Genomic DNA, 20544 nt, shown 5'->3' on the forward strand with positions numbered 1-20544 from the left:
GTAGCGGACCCCGTCCGAATGATGGCCAAAAATATACTGATGAGTTCAATCAAGTTTATTGTACATCACACAAAAGATGAAGCGTCAGTTTTACTCCAGAAAATCACTGTAAGAGCTGAATAAACACAGTATAATAAGTGCTCTGAAAAAACAATAAGAACAATTTACTTAATTTTTCTTTGGCAAGTTTTTGCACTTAAAGTAAATTTCACACGCATATTTTTAAGTAAATTTCACATATTAAATTAAGTAAACTCTACTTAACTAACTTAAGTGAAAGCAACAAAGGAAATAAGTAGTTTTAACTTGGCTAGTAAAAGGTTGAGTAATATCTATTTAGTTGAAAGTTTCTTTGCAATACATTTCACTCATTGAATATTGAATTAAACCACACTTTTAAAGTATATGCTTTACTTAGAAACATCTAAGTAATTAATACAATAGATATTCTACATGTAGGGAGTCACACATCATGTGAACGCAGAGACCTCAATAGGTAGACAATACACAATGACGGTAACATTTGATGGATAGTTTTTGTGTTTGAATGTGTCATTTTGAGTGGAAAATGATCTCCAAATGTCACAAAATGGCAAGTTACTAATCCTAACAACAAAAGCAATGATGAAACAGTGTAAATACAGCTGGAAAACAGTGAAAAATCTACCTCATTAATTATTCAAGGCCCAGTGCATGATGGGAACACCAGTATCAGAAAAGTTGAGTAAATTTACTTAATTTTATAACGGTGATATTTACACTTTGACTTTGGCACATTTTAGAGTGGCCTTTTATTGTGGCCAGCCTAAGGCACACCTGTGCAATAATAATGCTGTCTAATCAGCATCTTGATATACCACATAATCTCGGCAAAGTAGAAGTGCTCACTAACACAGATTTAGACAGATTTGTGAACAATATTTGAGAGAAATAGGCCTTTTGTGTACATAAAAAAAGTCTTAGATATTTGAGTTCAGCTCATGAAAAATGGGGGCAAAAACAAAAGTGTTGCGTTTATAATTTTGTTCAGTGTAAGTATAACAATAAGTGGCTTAACACTGCACTCGCGATAGTTTGAAAAAAAAAAAAGAAAGAAAAGAAAGAAAAAATATATATATAGAAGAATGGCTGTTTTCTCATTTTGTTTGGTTGTAAAAAGTGTATAGGGTCGCTAACGACCCGAGCAGTGGCGATTTCTTTAAGACTGCAAGGGAAGCTCGGCTTCCCCTATAATGTCAAAAAATGAATGGTCAAATATGTACTATTGTATTAACATTTTATTGACTAAAAATGCGTTAGAAAACGTTCATCTCAAAGACGAGTTCGTTCAGAATCAGTTACATACAGCAGGTCGGCTGACTCGATTTCCTTCTCATACATTCCCGTAGCGTCACAGTGCATTTCCCTGTTGAAGCCCAGCTTCCATTGACTTCAATGGGGCTGCTTCGAACAGTTTTTTTCAGCGCTTCGAAACTAGACGGTCATTGGATAAATGCTGCGATTATGTCCCGCCCATGGAAGCTCAGCTTCTCTGGGGGTGAACGGGGAGTGGGCTGGCCTGGACTCCGGGCTTCCGCGTGATGATTGGAGGGTCTGTCGAAAGGCTGCGTCTCCTTTTGATTGACAGCGATTTCATACAATAAAAAGTCGCTGATGTTGAAGCTGTTCGAGCTCAGTCCCATCGCGGATTTTTCAAAGACAAACTGCTGCAACCTATTTCTTGGTATTTGCTTGTCGAAATTGCTAGCCAATTTTTATAATACATTTCACACAATTATACATTTATACCTTTATTATATTATTACTTATTATATTTTTTTATATTATTATTATTAGTAGTAATAATTAAAAAAATAATTATTAAAATAATTAAAAAAAAATCTTATTATTAGTAGCATTATTATTATACTTTATTATATTATTATTTATACCTTTATTATATTATTGCATTAATTTTTCACAGAGAATTTTCTTGAAAAGGAACGTAGAATTTACGTATAAATAAATGAATAATTTTTATGATGTAGGCCGAAAATGAGCTTCCCCTCTTTGAAAGACCAGCAGCCGCCACTGGACCCGAGGTATGTAATAGTGTAAGTATATTTTTCTCTGATAACTCAACAAGTGCCATTTACCTTAATTTCCCAAGGTGGCAATGTCTAGTACATGCTGTGATGTTTCACCCATAATTACCAAAGGCATAAACCAAAATAATAAGTGCCATCAGCAAAACTTGAAATGGCTCAGAGAAATTACTGTATGCAATATTATAAAACAGTTATAGTTCCAATCCTTGATTCTGATTGGTTAATAGCTGTGTTTTATTCCCGATTGATCTCATTGATATTGTTAATTGAAGCTATAGTAGAGTATTGTGAGAGATCGAGTAACCTGCATTTACAGTAGACATAGCATTTTCCTTCAGGTCAGTCCTAAATTCATAATAAAAAAAATCTGTTTGAATGTCCGCTGTGATATATTGTCCTTTTGACAGTTAAGGGGTTTTCCCGTGTCTATAGTCATCTGTCAGTTGTGTCTTCCTTCTCCGTGATCACAAGTTCACAAGAGTCCTTTCAATGTAAAAGTCTTCTCTACTGACTGACTCGCTCATAAAGACAGTCTTTGCTGCCATCTACTGGCGAAAAAATGCATGTAACTTCTGTTGCTGTTTACGGTCAGAGACTATTTTTTTTTCCAGCGGAAGGAAGGCTTTTAGTGATTTTACTTCATGAAAGTTGCATAGATGCATATTTTTCGGCTTTAATATTTGTATTGTGTGTTAACTGTTTTATAAAAGCAATAAGGTACTCAAGGCTAGTGCTGTATCGTGAATAAGTAATGGCTAAAGGCCTATCGTACCTTATTGTTTACATATATTAGTGTCAGTGTCACTTGATGGTGAATCTGGTGAAGAAGCTGTCAGCGATAAAGATATTTATTTTGAAGATGTTGAAAGCAATAGTTTTGAGAATTTGGTTGAGATCGAGAATATGAGCCAGAAGCTGGTAAGATATAGATATCATCTGTGTTAGATAGATCTGGGTCACCAAAGACCCAAATATGTAATAATGATTGGCGAAAAATTCATGCACTTAAGGCATAGTTCATTGAGCAATGACATTAACTCTTTCCCCGCCAGTGTTTTTTTTTTTTTTTTTTTTTACATTGCCAGCCCACCAGCATTTTATCATTTTCACAAAACTTCCATGGCCCCCAGAATATCTTGCTGTATGAATATCTGAACATGCAACATATCAAAATAAATAACAGAGCCTCTTTTCTAGCTTCATGCACTCTTTTTTATCAACACTTGAATGTGGGTAAAGTAAAAAAAAAAAAAAACAACAAAAAAAAACCTTTTGAACAAAGTTAGTGTTTTTCAAAGACTACAACATGCATAAGCAATGTTTTTATCCCTTGTTTCTGTTTTATTCATTTATGATCCGGAGATTCAGTAATATTTCAGAAGATGCATAATAGTGCCCCCTACCGTACAACAGTGAAAACACAGAAAACAAGAAAATTCGGTCAATGGCTGGGAAGCGTTGTCTCATAAATGACAGAAAATGTTAAGAGTATTATTAATAGTCACTGGCACATTATTCAAAATTATTATTTTTATTTCTGACCTATATATAAACTTTTTTTTTTTTTTACAAAAGAAGCTCTTTTGAATTATTGAACTTAAGTCTTTATTACCTTATGGTATGAATGAAGAAATGGAACTGTCTTTTTTGTCTTATTTTTCCACTGATATGTGGTGATTGTTTGCATTATTTGTATCATCATTATATTTACAACATTTATATGATTTTTCTGATTTTGTATATTTGTAATGTTTTTGTATTATTGCCATATGCTTTTTGAGTTCTAACATTTTTAACTAAATCCAGAAAGTCAAGTGGTGGAGGCAAGAGAGCTTGAAGAACGACCAAATGAGCAGTCAAGAAAGGCCTCTTCGGACCGTAATATGACCGTAATATGCAATATGACTTTGACCAGCCCAGGGGCAAAATCTAAACAGGATAAGGCAAGTGAAAGGGCCTGCAAGTCTCCTACTCTCTTATGTGAAGTAATCACAAATAATAGAGCCACCTCGAGAGTCAGAAACTTCTCCGAGGCTGACTCCAAGGGCTCAAAGGGAACACCTGATAAGACTTCCAGGACTATAGCCAAATATCACGTATCCCAAAGAAAAGTGTAGCAGGGGACAGCCCTGCTGAAAGATGTTCTTGCAAGGACCATCCTTCGGAAGAGATGTTAAACCGAGGTCCTACTCTCTGTGGTCATTAAAAGTCCCACTTCTTGTAAGAGTAGGGGTGAAACCCCGGTGCACCTCTAACCGAGCTGGAAATGTCAGGGCGAAGGGAACAGTGGGAACAGTGGGGTCAACTCTGCTGAAGCAATCAGGTCCACCAACTCCACCATTCCCCGGGCCTCAGTCCCTGCCTCAACAGGATTTCCACTCCCACATTCTAACACCCTGAAATAAAGACTGTCTTCAGTGATAGCAGTCTGTTCTCAGCTCAGAGCATGATCTGCTGCTCCAACCTGAACACAACCTGTCCTGATGATTTATACATGAGACTACGGATGAGTTGTCCATCCAGACCAACACATGGTAGCCCCTTAGGTCTGGGAGGAAGTAATTCTGAGCCATAAACACAGCTTTCCTCTCTAGGTAGTTCATGTACCAGGAGATTTGCCCCAAATCCCCAGGGTCAGGGTGACCATTCCGGACCGCTCTCCAACATGTGAGGGAGAAGTCTGTGGACACAATCTTGCGACAACAGTTCGCTCCCAATGTGGAATCCAAGGCATACAAATTGGGGTCTCTTACACATAGAAAGGGTACAAAGACATCTGTGCATAACCCTTATTGTTTTCAAAGTGTTTCCTGATGGGTGAAACCCACTGCTCTTGACCCACAACTGGAATGGTCTAATGTGCTGCAGCTTCATTGGTATCACATTAAGAGTTGCTGTCATGAGACCCAGCAGCCTCTGATATTGGCTGATAGGAATATCCTGACATAGCCTGAGTACTTTCATGGCTGAAAGGATGGACTCGACCCGACCCGAGCAGGTGACAAATGTGCCTGTATCGATGTTAAGTCCAACAACAACCTCACAAAATTCTTCACAAAAGTCTTGGAGAGAGCATGCTTTTCTTACTGATTAACCTCAAGTGGACAAGAACGAGATTGATTTCAAAACGCAATTTTTTTAGACTGAGCTAGAATCAGACAGATGTCAGTGCAGTTCAGTACACCGATGCCCTGAAGTCACAATGGAGTCAGGTCGGCAACGTGCAGTGCCCGGGCTCCCAGTCTTGACTAGGGGGGACACAGGCAGCCACACTGACTTCTCCCTACTCCTGTAGAAGCCACAGGCTTCTGGAACTGGGAAGGGAAAAAACTGTCATCGTCTGCTTTTTGGCCACCTGAAACCTATCGACAACAGAGTTGACTGCGTCACCGAATAGTCCAGATGGTGAATTCGGGCGTCCAACAAGAAAGTTGTTTCCTTTTCCTTAATGCTGGAGAGGTATAGCCACAGATGCCTCTCCGTGGCCACCATTGTAGCTATTGAACGATGGCACAGGCTGTGTCCCTCACCAGTGTTCAGGTGTTTTAGCAGGTCAGCCTAGTACGCCTGCAAAACCGCCATCATGTGCAGTGATGCATCAGCCTGACCTGCAGCTTCATATGCCTTATCTACCAGGCCAGGTTTAATTTTAAAGGGCCTGGATCTCGAGAGCTGATCAAGCATGCTCTGGTCCCAAACAAATCACACTCAAATCATGAACATAATCCCTCATAAAATAGTGAGGGCATGGCAGCACACATTGCTTATACTCTTTCTAGATGCCATATTTCACTCATTCAATACAATAAAGTACAATACACATCCTCCACACACAAACACAGACACGCAGTGTCTTTATGACAAAGAAGCTGATGACATTTATATTGACATCGCCTATGTTCCGTCACCTGACCTTGAACAAAAATTGCTTAGTTTCAACACGTCAAGACACACTCAAGCAGAAGTGTTAACATTGCATCAATGTCATGACACAGCATTGAGTTCCCTCAAAAAGGAACTGGTAATCATAAGGATTCTCTGTGAAATCGAAAACCCATTAGGATAGAAATTTATGTGATGGCAGTATTGTATTTTTATAATTTATTTTGACCCACAATATTGTAAGTGAAGCTACAGTAACTTTCACATCGTGTTCACCTTTATAATTGACATTTTAGTCAGCTTCCATGTACTGCTGGCCTCCTATCCTTCCTAAAGAGTGAACTAAATCAATATAAATATATATATATATATATATATATATATATATATATATATATATATATATAAGTCTTGTCTATTTCAATCAGTTTGATGATGCACAGATCTAGAGCACATAACCATTTTGAATTGTTAACTTATAAAAATATTGTTGTAGATGCATTGATTTACTCAGAAAATCAAAAGCATCTGCTGTGTGTATTCTGTCATGGGGATTATGATGCTTTGGCAAATATTGAATGAAAGATTTGTAATGTTTTAAATAAATTGCTATTATGTGATGAATAGATGCTTTTGAATTGTTACCTGAGCCCATAAAGCACAGTGCCATCTGGATGAAGACGGATCATTCTGTTCTTCACTGTTACACCATGTACAAAAGACTTCTTGTCATTCAGGAAGTATGTATCCGGCACCCACAGCTGATCAGCTACCCTGTTATCCAGCGTCAGGTTAAGAGGAATCTCAGAATAGGACAGGCGTTTGTCTCGCCAGGCTTGCTGGAAATACATAGTCAATGTGTAGTCCTGAAAAAACAAAGCATAAACACAGAGAAGATTACTGAATTACCAGGTCTAAAGACAATATAAGAAAGTCAAAGAAAGAAGATAGGACAGAAAGAAGGAGATATTTTAGGGAATATTTTTAAATCTTTTGGGGGTTAATATTACATGACTGGCTTTAAAATTTGATGATGTAACGTTAAAAGCAAGAGTGCACACCAGGTTAAAAATGAGTGTTAAAACACTGGAGACTAGTATAGGTATAATGAGACTTCTGAACAAAAATGAACCATTTCAATCATTCTTTAAAGGCATTGTTCACCTAAAAATGCCATCATGTCGTTCCAAACCTGCATGCTGATTTGGACTATCAAATAACTCACTGACCTTTAAAACAGCAATGACACTTTTTGCATAGGCATTTCAAAATGCAAAGCATTCATCAGTAAGCAACCAACGTACATGAAAAAGTACAAAGCAGGTGACAGAATATGGGAGACTAGGAATGGTTGTATGATATTTTGCTTTTAATGTTTGTAACTGTGTTTTTTGACTATTTATTTTAAATTGTGATATGTTTTCTTAGTTGTTCTGAAATTCAAATCAAAACAAGATGTGAAATGTATACATTTTTGCCAAATTCAAGCAAATAACACTGATTAATAAAAGAAAGGGAATATATAGGGAAATCATTTGTGAATGTCTTAATGGCATGTATTAGTTTCAGGACAAATATTATTTAAAAGGTAAGCAACTATTTAAATGTTCTTTATTAAATGGAAGAGGCACTCATGCACTTTTACCCCACACTCTTTCAAGTGTCGCACTGGAATTTGGCTTATGTTAATAGTACAGTCCAACTTCATTGATTTGTTTGGCCATCTCAATAATTTTACATTGACGAATGCTGCTAGACCAGCTTAAAAATGTAACTTTTTCCAACATTTTGTCATCCTAACAACAGGGCGGTGCGTAATGAAGTGCAGGGGGGACTTGTTCACCCTCAGTGTGGGCATGGCCCTAGTTTGTACACAACAGCATTACTGCTGTGTAGCAGAACTCGAAGTGTGTTTGGGGTCCAGAAACCCCACTGATTTACCCTAAAATATGTTTTAATTAGTTCCTAATTAGTTCTTAATTAAAACTAATTAAAACCCAACAGGCAAATATTGCTTCTGTTTGACCACCATGTAGAGATACACTTTTCAGAAATGTTAGATGATGGTACAATTCTTTCTTCTTTTAATTTTCCTTTCTGTTTGGGGTTATTTTTAAATACATCGTAATTAAGTAAATGAATAGATATATAAATAAATGGCTAAGTCTCAAATATTTGCTAAAGCGTTTAGCATTAAAAGAGAAAATATGTCTGTGGCATGTGGTGCTAAATGCCAGTCCAATGTACCTCAAAGGTGATGATGACATTTTTCTGTTTACACGCTGATAAACCCAATCTCAGATTTGCTCTCTTGCTGCAAAGCTTATTATGAAATACCATGCAACCTCAGGCGGGCTTTCATGGCTTTCTCTTATCATTATTAAAGGGAGTTCTGGAAAGTTTTAAAAGAAATTGAGTCTCTGAGACTTAAAGAGTATGCTTTGTATGATCAGCAAGACTTCTTAAGGTTCTAATCTTCTCCTCATGGTACTATCAGGCCAGGTACTGGGATACTGAAGAGAGCTGTCTTCTATTAGGATACATGTAATCTATTTACTCTGGCTAGAAGTTTGAGTGTGGCTCATAGTCTGGGAAAACTATATACATCCTGTGTGCCACCAGAAACACTACAGTGAGGCAGCAAACAACATAAAAATAGCTGTCATCATTGCTATCCTACATTTTCTCAGTGGAGGTGGCTGTCAAATGCTTGGAGCTAATGAGCATCATGGTGTACAGTAAGCTAGTGTGGGTGGGGACGGATGATGTTTCTGTTGTGCTTCTGTCGGAAAGGAAGGAACCATGTGAGTAACATGCTCTGGAAAGAGGTTTTGGGAAGTGTCTTCTGAAGAATCATGGGACAGAGAGTTGACATCATCTTCAGAGTTCATATGGATTTTCTGCAATGGGTGACCACCACTCAAGAGATAATTAAATGGAGAGGGTCGCCACATGAGTGCAACAATTACTAGACACAATTAGAGCTGTCTGAAGTCCAGTCTCATTAAGTTGTTGAGTTTAAATTTAGAAGATGCAGCAAATGCATTACCAAGGGCCATATTTCAGTAAGTATGGTCTAACGTTTCCTGAAAACTATGAGCATCAGATTTTTTTATTAGGTTAACTTTAAAGGAGACATATCATGCTTTTAAATCGTTCCTTTTTACATATAAATCATACATTTGTAGTCTATATAAAGCGGAACTGCAATGCTTGGGTCTGAATTCCTCATTATTATAGCTCCACAGGCCCCTTTTCTACCCCTTTTCTGATGTGCGTCTGAGAGCAACTTGTTTTGGTGCGGTCTCTTTAAATACAATTGAGACACTTCATACCCCGCCCCCTCTCCAGGTTGCAGAGGTGACACTTAGTTCAACTCCACCCCGTTCGGCCATTTTTGTAGTTTGATAGCAGAGATACGATTATTTAGCGGCACAGAAAAAAATTATTCACACGTTATTAACAAAATGTCAACAACGGAAGACTTGTCCAGCCAGCCTTACATGTTCGAGCCAGAGTCGGAGCCGGAGCGAGATGAAAATGAAGACGACGAACCTGCAGAACAACGTCTTCATATGGATGTATCGCAATGGTGTTACTGTATTTACACATGAAACTTTGGTCTTCCAACCTTTTACCACCGTGTCGATTTATTTTGATTAATATGTGCGAGGGAGAGAGAGCAAGACAGCGTCTAGTTTGGAGACGGTGATGTCTTGTTTACACTTTCGCCTGGCTCTGAAGAGAGAGAGAGTGCGGGCGCGCGACCGGGTCTCTCTCTGCTCGTTCTTTCAGTTAAACATGCGCCCTGTCACAAGCGCGCCAGTTTATCTACAGATATCGAAGATTATTAAAGTGTGCTATTAGCATTCTTCTCTTAAACTAAAAACGTTTTATGTACTTCTCAGAAATATACTTAAAATTGCAATAAAGTATACTTGACTTATACTGACAGAAAGGTCTAAGTATATTTGGACTATACATGTACTCATTCTTTTGATTGAGATATACTTAAAAGTATAATTAAGTTTTCTAAGTTCCCTTTTGAGGGAACTCGAACTGCGTCGATAAGACACTTTGGGGAACGCCCTTAGCGCAGCGGCTCTGAAGCATGAATGGAACTAAGCCAATCTTGATTGGTGTTGCGTCGTGACGTAACGTGTGACGGCATACATGGAAGCTACAAAGGGATGCCGGCACACAACAGAGTTAGCTTTTGGCTCTTCAGCAAGTGCTCTGTGTGAAACTGTCTGTCCTATTTGGTGTTGTTTGTCCCCTAAGAATTGTCCCAAATAAGGTCTGCATTGCAATATAGAATCTAGTGGCTCGGATCTCGCGTTTGCCGAGGCAGCGTGTAGATTACTGGTCTACTCTGCAATAAAGATTCTGTGACTGGGATCTTGCGTTTGCCGAGGCAGCGCGTAGATTAAAGGTCTGCATTGCAATACAGAATCTATAGTGGCTCGGATCTCGCGTTTGCCGAGGCAGCGCGTAGATTACGTGGCTACTCTGCAATAAAGATTATGTGTGGGTGCGAGGTCCGTCAAGATTATGTGGCTCATTCAACCAGAGGCATGGCGTCCTCTAGAGCCCTCATTTCAGGGGCCCCGATCCAAGAAGTGTGCGATGCAGCAGGTTGGGTCACCCATCATACTTTCATCAGATTCTATAGCCTGGACATTCCTTCTATGCCAGGCACTCTAGTGCTCTCGTCCTAAGTGTGCCTGCGTGCAGCTTCACACTGGGACAGGCAGGGCTCATTGTGGCATAGTGGGTACTCGTTCCCCAAAGTGTCTTATCGACGCAGTTCGAGTTCCCTAGAAAGGGAACGTCTCGGGTTATGACTGTAACCCTTGTTCCCTGAGAAAGGGAATGAGAACTGCGTCCCTCCGCCACACCTTCCCCTGCCTGGGAACGACTTGCTTCATCGCAGAAGCTAACTCTGTTGTGTGGCAGCATCCCTTTGTAGCTTCCGTGTATGCCGTCACACGTTACGTCATGACGCAACACCAATCAAGATTGGCTTAGTTTCATTCATGCTTCAGAGCTGCTACGCTAAGGGCGTTCCCCAAAGTGTCTTATCAACGCAGTTCTCGTTCCCTTTCTCAGGGAACAAGGGTTACAGTCATAACCCGAGACGTATACTTGGCATACAGTGTACATATAGTCTTAAACTTACATTGTTTGATTATATATGTTCCTAATCCTGGGTATCAGAATTTTTGTCTAGTCTACTGGTAGTGTACATAGGAATTTGCTTCAAATCTAATTTACTCTCTCCCCATCACTGACTGAATTTTTCAGCTATCCATGTTTTCACTGTTATACAGTAGGGGGCGCTATTATGCATCTTTTTAGTACAGAATCTCCGGATCAAAACACAGGTGAAGAAGAAGCAGATGCAAGTGATAGAAGATTGCTTGCACAAATGTAAAATAATGCGATCATTAAACATTAAACAGCATATACTGTAAATCAAAACTCCCTAATGTTACCAAATGAAATGTCGAACCCATGAAGAGGAAACGACTGTGAAGCTTTGGGGGTGTTGATGGACGTGATTTACTCCATATATGTTTTGATCATCATTCTGAATCCGGACGTAGTCTTTGACGATTTTCCCAGCTTTTTGTTTAACATTTTGCTTTTTTTATTTTTATTTTTTATGAAAATTACCCACATTCAAGTATTGATTAAAAAAAGATGCATGAAGCTAGAATAAAATGTTTTTAAAATGGAAAGAGTTAAAGAACAGTTAAAGGTATATTTCAAGTATAAAAATAATACCTAAATAGGAACATAGTAGCATACATATAAAGTGCAAAAATAATATATAAAGAGTAAACTATAAGTGTTTTATGTTCACTTAAAGTAAACTTACAAGTATACTTGCAGGACGAAACTACTAAATTAGTAGTTTACTGAAAAGTGTTCTTTCATAAACAAACAAACAAAAAACTACTAGTTCACTTGTAGTAGAGATGTTGTACAAATGAGAAACGCAGTTGTGAACTAGTTGTGCACTTAAAGTTTACTACTGTTACTCTTATGGTATACTTAAAACTTTTTTTATTTACTAAAAAGTGGGCCAATTTAGTCTCAAGCAGTATTAAGTTTACAAGTTTACTCAAGTTTACTACTAGTACATTGATATTAGTATAGTTACTACATAAAGTATACCTAAAATATACTTTACCTAAGTATACTTCATAAAATGAACTTGAAGTATACTTCTTTTTTTAAGGGTAAATAAGATCCAATAAACAAAAGTGGGGTACAATAGAGAGGTCCTTTTAGAATAATTCCTTGATCTATTTTGTTCCACAGACAGTCCCAATCTATGTGAAAATGCCAATAATCGGCAAGTTCAATGGACCAGCAAGTTCACAATAGTCACAATTTCACACACCATATTATATATATATATACATGCATGTGTGTATTGGGTGAGAAGCAGAGCTGGTCTGAGACTGGTTAGTGTTAGTAGAGTTAAGGCTGATTTATACTTCTGCGTCGGACCTACGCCGGAGCCTCTACGCTGTAGGCTACGCGTTGGTTTTCATTTATACTTCTGCGTCGTTGTCCGCGTTGACACGCAATTAGGGTACGCCGAAGGGTACGCGCGCTACACACAGCCTACGACGTAGCTACGGCGTGAGTTCGACGCAGAAGTATAAATTGGGCTTTAGTCAGGTTAGGAAGTCTCAGAACCAGCTGATCTGGGGGGACTTTTTTCAGGGTTCAGGTCTTGTGTTTGTAATGCTTTAAAATATAACTAATCTGTGGGACTCGATTTTAGATGCATCCAGAATTTAAGGGTTGGTCTTTGCATATTAATCAATAGAAATCGGCCTACAGGCATTATTTCCTTTGTAGTTTTAGAATTAAAGCAAGGCAGGCTGAACTCTGCAAATGCTTTTTTATCCTTTCCTCCCATCAACATTTGAAGTAGCTTCTCTATTTCATGGCAGTGCTCTGTGAATTGGAGGGGCCAGAATATGAAAGCCACTGGAAGCTCAGAGCGGCTATGATGTAAATGACTGTTATTCTTGCTTCTGTCACACTGTGTCTTTTCTCTGAGGGAGGTTTTTTTTTTTGTTTATTTGTGTGACCAGGGGAAGACATGATAGCATCTTGATGACTACTGAGAAAAGTGTGTAGCCTCTAATCTTCTCTGCTAAGTTTTTTTTTTTCTTCCCCTTTTTGTTCCCAAGGCTTCTATTTATTAAACATCAGTAGCAGCAGAATCAGCTCGCTAAGTGCTAAGAGAAAAATCTTCTTTCTGTTTCCCCATAAAGGTCCAGAAATGTGTAATTTTTTTTCATCAGGTGTGTGATGTCCTTTGTTAATGTGATGTCATTATGTTCCTGTCTTGCCGCCAGCCAATCGCTGCATTGCTGATCATGGTTTAGAGCATCAATATATCTGCCCTTTCCAAAGAACACAAGAACGCACAGTAATCTCAGACAACTTAATCCAGATATTGTTAGAAGGTCTGGCACATCATCTCAGATGTATAAAGCGAAGTATGAATAAAGAACCCCTGGTTCTTTGAATAAGTACAGCGTTTACTCAGAAAACACTAAATATATAAAGGCTAATATTTTATGTATTTGAGGAGCGAAGAAGAGTGTCTAAGTCTAGCATTTGTCCTCTACTCATAGCCAGTACTGTCTGAAACAGCCTGTGTGAAGAACTTCATCTTTTTTAACATGAAATTTTGGCCAAATGACAGAACAAGCTAAGAGCCCACAGGGCTAAAGTAAACTTAATAAGTTGATGAAAACGTAATGCGATGCACCAAGTGCCACAGATGCAGCCTTTCTAATGACGGACAAAACATGCATTTCTGAAATTCTTTGATCACCAACCTGGTAATTTCATTTGAGCTTGATTTTGGAAAATGTTTAATATCCCTGTCCCCTTAAATTAAATTCATGAAAAAAACAAAAAAAAAAACAGATGTTCACACACCAGCTGAGATTTACCCTAGATATTTTTGAAGACACAGCAGCTCAATCGAATGGAGCATCACACTCAAAACACATACAATCAGAGCTGTATCAGCACTAGAAGAGGGAAGGAATATAAACTAGATCTCTGTGTAGTTCTGTGGAGTGTGTCCCTGTAGATAAAGATGTAGCTGGCCGCCACATGATTTAGACACTCTTTGAGCAGATTGTACACACTATGCCTTGGCTCTATAATGAAATGCCATATGTTTCCCCTGTGCATTTCACAAATGTTATGTCTCTGAAGTGAGAAAAAAGACATACAAAGCCATTGTGATGTGTAAGGCTGATCAGCTGTTTTTCTGATGCATATTTCATGCAAATAAAATCTGAATTTATCTATCAGGCGGGAGGAATTGGGGGTTGGATCTCACTAAAATGAGATTAATTAATGATCTAATTTTAGTTAAATTGTGGACACATTTTACTTACTTGCTCTCTCGAGTTTAAATCATGACATTTTTAATCAATTTGTGCCCTCAATTTTATGAATCCATCCTCATTTTTCACATTTTCACATCCACATTCTCAATGCTTTGCATTGAATATAAGCATTTTAAGTGAGAGTCATTTTGGATTGAACGTTAAGAACAGAGTGCTTTACCAGTGGTTATATGCTTACTTGGAGGCTAAGCAAGGAATAAATAAGCAAAACGTGGCCATGATTTAGCTAAAATGAGGGAACTAATTACCATGTCATGTGCCAGCCTGATCTCATTGTTTTAACAATGCTGAAATGTACAATACAAACGTGTTGACAACATTTAAATGTAAACATTATTATGTCTTTACAGCTAAAGAAACAAAGATTTTTTCATTTACATAAGATATGTGTATAATTGTCATTCTTACATTTTAAATATCCATTTTAGATCCCTTAACCCTATCCCCAAACCCAAACATGACCATTTCATAGAGAAAATAAAAATAATATATAAAACGTAATGGACAGAAATGTGTAGGAAAATGACAATTTGAATAACAATATAGCATTAAAATATATTTTGAGCTGCTAATCCCACTCTTACCTCTAAACCTACCCATAGCCATTTCTTAAAAATGTGTACAGTTATAAAGAAAAACATAACCGACAGACGAGTGTAATTAAAATCATTTATTAATTAATTGAAAAAATGTCAAAAGCGGTACCAAAAGTAGTCCAAATGACAATGTGTTGCAGTCGCAGTTCTCTCTGGCGGTATATAATAGTTTTGTGAGCAGAATTTGAGGTATTAATTGGTAAAAATGTTCACTTCTTGAAGGCATTTATCATTCAAACACACGTCACCCAAAACACGGCAACCTGTGATGAAGCATGAAGTTTGATATCACTGCTGTAAAACGTGTCGTAAAGCTTTTTGAGGTGGCATTTATTCGCTGGGATTTTGTTTATGGTTGCTGCTGAGAATGGAGATGAAGATCTCTAAATAAAGGCTTGAACTTGGCTCTGGTCACAATCGAATGGATTCTAAAGATTTGGATTATAGCGCACACAAATATTGATTACTTTTGTGAATTTATGTTGCATTTTATTGTCAGTTACTACACTGGGAAAACAGCTTTTGTGTCCAATGGCACCTCGCCCTATGAATGACTAAAGTTAGAAGTAAATAATGTCTATTCTTTTTCTATTACATTCTGTGCCTGCGTGAAGCATCCACTAATGTCTTTTGCATGCTCGCTCTGTGCAGTCTATTATTATATGTAGTGGGTGTCAGGTATGAGGGAATATGTGTGTTGATGTATTCATGACCATGCGCTCAGAGCAGCGGGCGTTCTACACGTCGCTGTGGGCGATTTCTGGGCCCTGCTGTTGCCTGGACGAGCTGTCGTCCTTGGGAGCCATTATTATGCTGTCCACCTTTCCTCCAGCTTCATCTATTGATGAAAATGAGATATAACAGAACCCTCTTCACGTCCATGGATCGATATTGATCCATTTTGTAAAAAAAAAAAAGAAAAAAATGGATGACAGAATTGGACAAAATAATGGATATGATTTTTGTCTGTGTGTGTGTGTGTGTGTTGTTTTTGATGAAAGAACATTTGTTCAGGGCTCACTGCCTCAGTGGAAATGGTACATGTTTAAGGGTGGGGTGTGCGCACACACACACACACACACACACCCTTGGTCAAGGACACCCCTGAGGAGGCAATATCCCACCTCTATAGGAGTGAAATGCACCGGCAGGGTCTGCATGAGATGATGATGCATTGACAGATTGTAATGACTTGAAGGGATAGTTCACCCAAAGATGAAAATTATGTAATTAATTACTCACCCTCATGTTGTTCCAAACCCGCAAGACTTTGGTTCATCTTCGGAGCATGAATGAAGATCTGTCCCTCCATTGACAGCTACACAACTACCACTTTCAAGCCGCAGAAAGGTAGTGAAGACATCATTAAAGTAATCAATGTGACTCCAGTGGTTTAACCTCCATTTTTTATGTGCTTTGTTTGCACAAAAAAACAAACAAACATAAATTACCACTTTATTTACAAAATATTAATCTCCAACTCTGGTTCAGGAGAGTTGGTTAATGGGTTTTCTATTGACCCGAGAGCAGAAATATGGTGTGTGAACGCATGTTGGAGATTAATATTTTGCAAACAAAGCACTCACGCCGCTTCATACATTTGAGGTTAAACTACTGGAATCTAATGGATTACTTTAATGATGTCTTTACTATTTTGTGGGGCTTGAAAGTGGTAGTTCTTCATTTGTGTTCTGAAGATGAACGAAAGTCTTACGGGTTTGGAACGACATGAGGGTGAGTAATTAATGACAGAATTTTCATTTTTGGGTGAACTAACACTTTAAATTTGTTAACATTGTTAGTTCATGACATATATTAGGTAATGAAAATACTTATTTTTCACATTTCAATTGAAACTAAACTTATGTCAGTGCTTGTAGTACTGTATGCACAGAGTACTGTGCTTTTCTATTAACATTATCTATTAACATTTATTAATAACATATTGTTATGGTCTCGTTGCCAGAACCACCTAACCAGCTAACCAACCAATCCCCACTGTAAACACCAAAAAAACATATATATTTTTTTAATGATATTTATATAGTTAATTGCCTGACTGCTTGTTATGTATTGTACATGCAAATATAACATTGTTCAAAATCTGTTATTTTATGTGTAATGCAATAAACAAAGTCATTAAATAATAAACAACACAAGGGCGAGCAAATTATGGCAGAAGTTTCAGTTTTGGTTGAATTATTCCTTTAAAATATCATCTTTAAACATAATGTTTCTATAAAATAAAATAAAACACACTGCTTAAAATGGCCCTTGGCTAAAAACACCCACAAATAAAACACTTCAGGCTATTATTACTCATATGTAAATTGTAACATCGATGTCCAGTTTTTCTCTTGTTTGCTAAAGTGCAGAAAGCGGAACAGTGTTAAGTCACTAAATAAGTCTGTTATTGTATCCGCCAATTAAGAGAGGCTGGCATACTTTATGCATTCAGTACAACATTTGATGCTTCAAAGGTTGAGTGTATGTGTGCAATAAGCTCTTCTTAAATATTTTATTAATATTAAGTTCTCCCCTTCAACCATACCATTTTGCAGTTAAAAAGAATGCTATTATGTAATGATACAATGATGCACCATACAATGTGACTAAAACCCCGAGGTTCAAAGGAATGGTAGCTACTGTGAACATGCACAGATTAACACAGAAGAAATTACAAATGTTTGAGGAATGTTATAATGTGGTGTATTTACTGTAAGTAAGGCAGGCAATGATTGACAGTGAGTGAGTGAGTGTCAACAGACTGACACTAAGGCATTAGTGCATAAAGCTCTCTATGCCTGCATTTTTGCCCTCCTCTCTCTACCCGTCTTCAGTTAGCTCCCTTAACTGTGCTTGTAGGACTAAATTATTAAATGCCCTTAGGGTTTTTTTGGCGTTAACATAACTGCTGATGCAAACACTTGCATTCTCCTAAGTTTCATAGGGTTGTGTTATTCCTCACTTCTTCTAGATGAGTAGAAGGTGGTGATTTGGATATTGGCCTTTATGATGTTTTTTTTTTGTTTTTTTTTACATAAATCATGTAAATCAAAGAGGTTGTCAATAGTCAATGGTTTAGTGAAATGTAGTGTTATAATTGTTCATTGTTCAAAACTGGGTGCTAAAGCAGGAGAAGCAATTCTTACTAACTGTGACACCTTTGTAACTTATCCCACTCAAAATCACATTTAAGATCTGAAAAATGTGAGAACAAATGAAAGTGTGTGCCATCAGGAGTGTGTGAACAGATCAACGGAGAGCTTTATTTCTCACTCATATGCGACTACTATTAATCTGCTAAAATAAACACAGGCACAGATACAATTCCAAACTTCTATTGGTTTAACAAAAAGATGCATTGTGGCGGGTCTCAATTTCTCATCACATTAACTGGTTTATATCACACGAGAGGATTGAGCCGTATATATATTTATGAGGATGTGAAATCATCACAGATTCCTAAAATAAAATGTTAAATTTACCAAAACTGACAAACTGTGTATACATATTTAGAGCAGTTCACCATTAGTCAGGTGGCAATTGGATCAAAACTAATGTTTAATCATACCGTAATATCCCATTAAGATGCACTGCTTGCAGTAACCAAAAGGCTGTTCTGAATTGTTTGTGTCATTACCGTTTCATCACAACCATTACTAAAATTATTTGCGGTAAAATTAGCCTATTAAGGTACAAGCTATCCAAGCATCTGCCTCTGCTGCATTAGATCATCATTTAAACATTCTGTGGAAAATCACAGTCCTAATGAGATGCCCTGGCAGTTATGGCAGGGTCTTTTTTCTATTTCTCTTTTTCTTTTTTGTATTCTTTGATGCTGGTAAGGAAAATAAATCCAGACTGTGCATTCTCCTGGGCCAAAAAGTTGTCTTCGATTGTAGCTATAGTCATTCATATACAAGAAATTTGTTCATTATGACAGCAAGTATTTAGCAATTAATACAAATGACTGGGTTACATAGAGACTTATCTATGAGATCATCAAAGCTTCTGGAGCATTTTGTATCACATGCAAAATTTTCTACTTCAAAGTGAAAAATAGGAAGTCAAACTAACACCTGATATACTATATAGGGCTAATATACTACCTGTAGCAGTTTAACTTAACCTCACATAACCAGTCATGTAGGGGTTCTCACACGTGGCTCCAAATATGTTTTAGACACATGTCCCGGTGAGTGTGAGAGTGTCAAATTCCCTTCTCTGATTACAGGGTTCCAGCCAGGAATTTCACCATGGCAGTGAAGAACAAGTTTGTCATCTCCCCAATCTTAAGGATTTATGAGATATTGAACAATGCCTCGCTTACGACTGTAACCTCGGTTCCTGAAGAGTGAACGAGATGCTGCGCTGTAACTTTACGACACTATGGGAATGCCTCTGCATGACTGCAAGGCAAGGCAAGGCAATTGCATCTTGAAGCATGTGTGAAGTGAGTCCAATGGTGTGACAGAATATCATAGGCGGGTGAAGTCACGATCAGGAAGGAATAAGTCACCCCTGAACCAATCAATGTCAGCTTCTGATCTGCTGAAGTTGGTCACAGGCACGCTGGAAGTATGGCGGGGTGACTCATCATCTCGCTCCCTCTTCAGGAAACAGAGGTTACCGACGATGCTGAATCGGGGAGAGATAGCTCGCAAAGTCTGCTCCACCTTATGAGTATGGTTTCTTCTTCGGTGTGGAGATCGTGAAAAAATGTCAGGCCCCGACATGGAGGTTGCACTCTAGAAGACAGCGCTTGCTGATGACAGAGAAGCTGACATTGTTTGGTTCAGGCGTGCTTATTCCTTCCTTGTAGTGACATCACCCGCCTATGACATTCCGGACTGATTTCACAAGTGCTTCAAGACAAAATCACGAAGAGATGTTCCCATAGTGTCGTAAACTTACGACGCAGCGCAAGATCCCTTGAAAGGGAAATTTTAGAGCCTTTTACTAATATTAAGCGTGACCTCTTGGATAAATTTAAATAATTATATTTTTGCAGTAAAGTCGAGTAGATTGTACTTTTCCCCCCCCATTTTAAGTGTATTACTATTTGTTATATGTTGAATTCATGTTTATAAAAAAGACGCTTCATAGCGTGACATCACATCACGACCATTGCAGTGTCCAAAGAAATTTTGCATGCTCAAAGTCTAGTGTAACCACGGCTTTAGGCTCAGAACGTGGTTGTATCTATTGCTGCCTCACAAGCTGAAGACTCAGAGCATGGAATCTGTTGCTGTCTCTTCCTTTACAGACCAGAGACTCAGAAAAGTGTATCTATTAATGTCTCCACTCTCATGGCCCAGAGACTCAGAACAGAACAATGTCTCTGTTACTGTTTTACCTGATGGGAGACTCACGGTGATGAGCAATGTTTTTTGAGAAATGTTGCCAGGCAATGTTGCCAAGCTTGGGCACTTTCCCTTTAAAAATGGGCAACAAATTTCTATCTGGAAACTGTAGTAAATTTAGCCTGGTCCTACCAGACTCTCGTACATTTCATTTGTA

General features: G+C 38.1%; 1 protein-coding gene across 2 annotated transcripts in view; it reads right to left on the reverse strand.

Annotated features, from left to right (window-relative positions):
• Positions 1-20544, reverse strand: part of gabrb2b (gamma-aminobutyric acid type A receptor subunit beta2b) — a 113952-nt gene that overhangs the window by 51065 nt on the left and 42343 nt on the right. For both annotated transcript variants that reach the window (XM_084386893.1, XM_084386894.1), the window contains exon 4: positions 6615-6835. In XM_084386893.1, coding sequence (XP_084243019.1) covers positions 6615-6835 — 221 coding nt within the window. The remainder of the gene's footprint in view (positions 1-6614; positions 6836-20544) is intronic.

Source organism: Rutilus rutilus (genome assembly GCF_951802725.1).
Source record: "Rutilus rutilus genome assembly, chromosome: 18".
Classification (NCBI taxonomy): Eukaryota; Metazoa; Chordata; class Actinopteri; order Cypriniformes; family Leuciscidae; genus Rutilus; species Rutilus rutilus.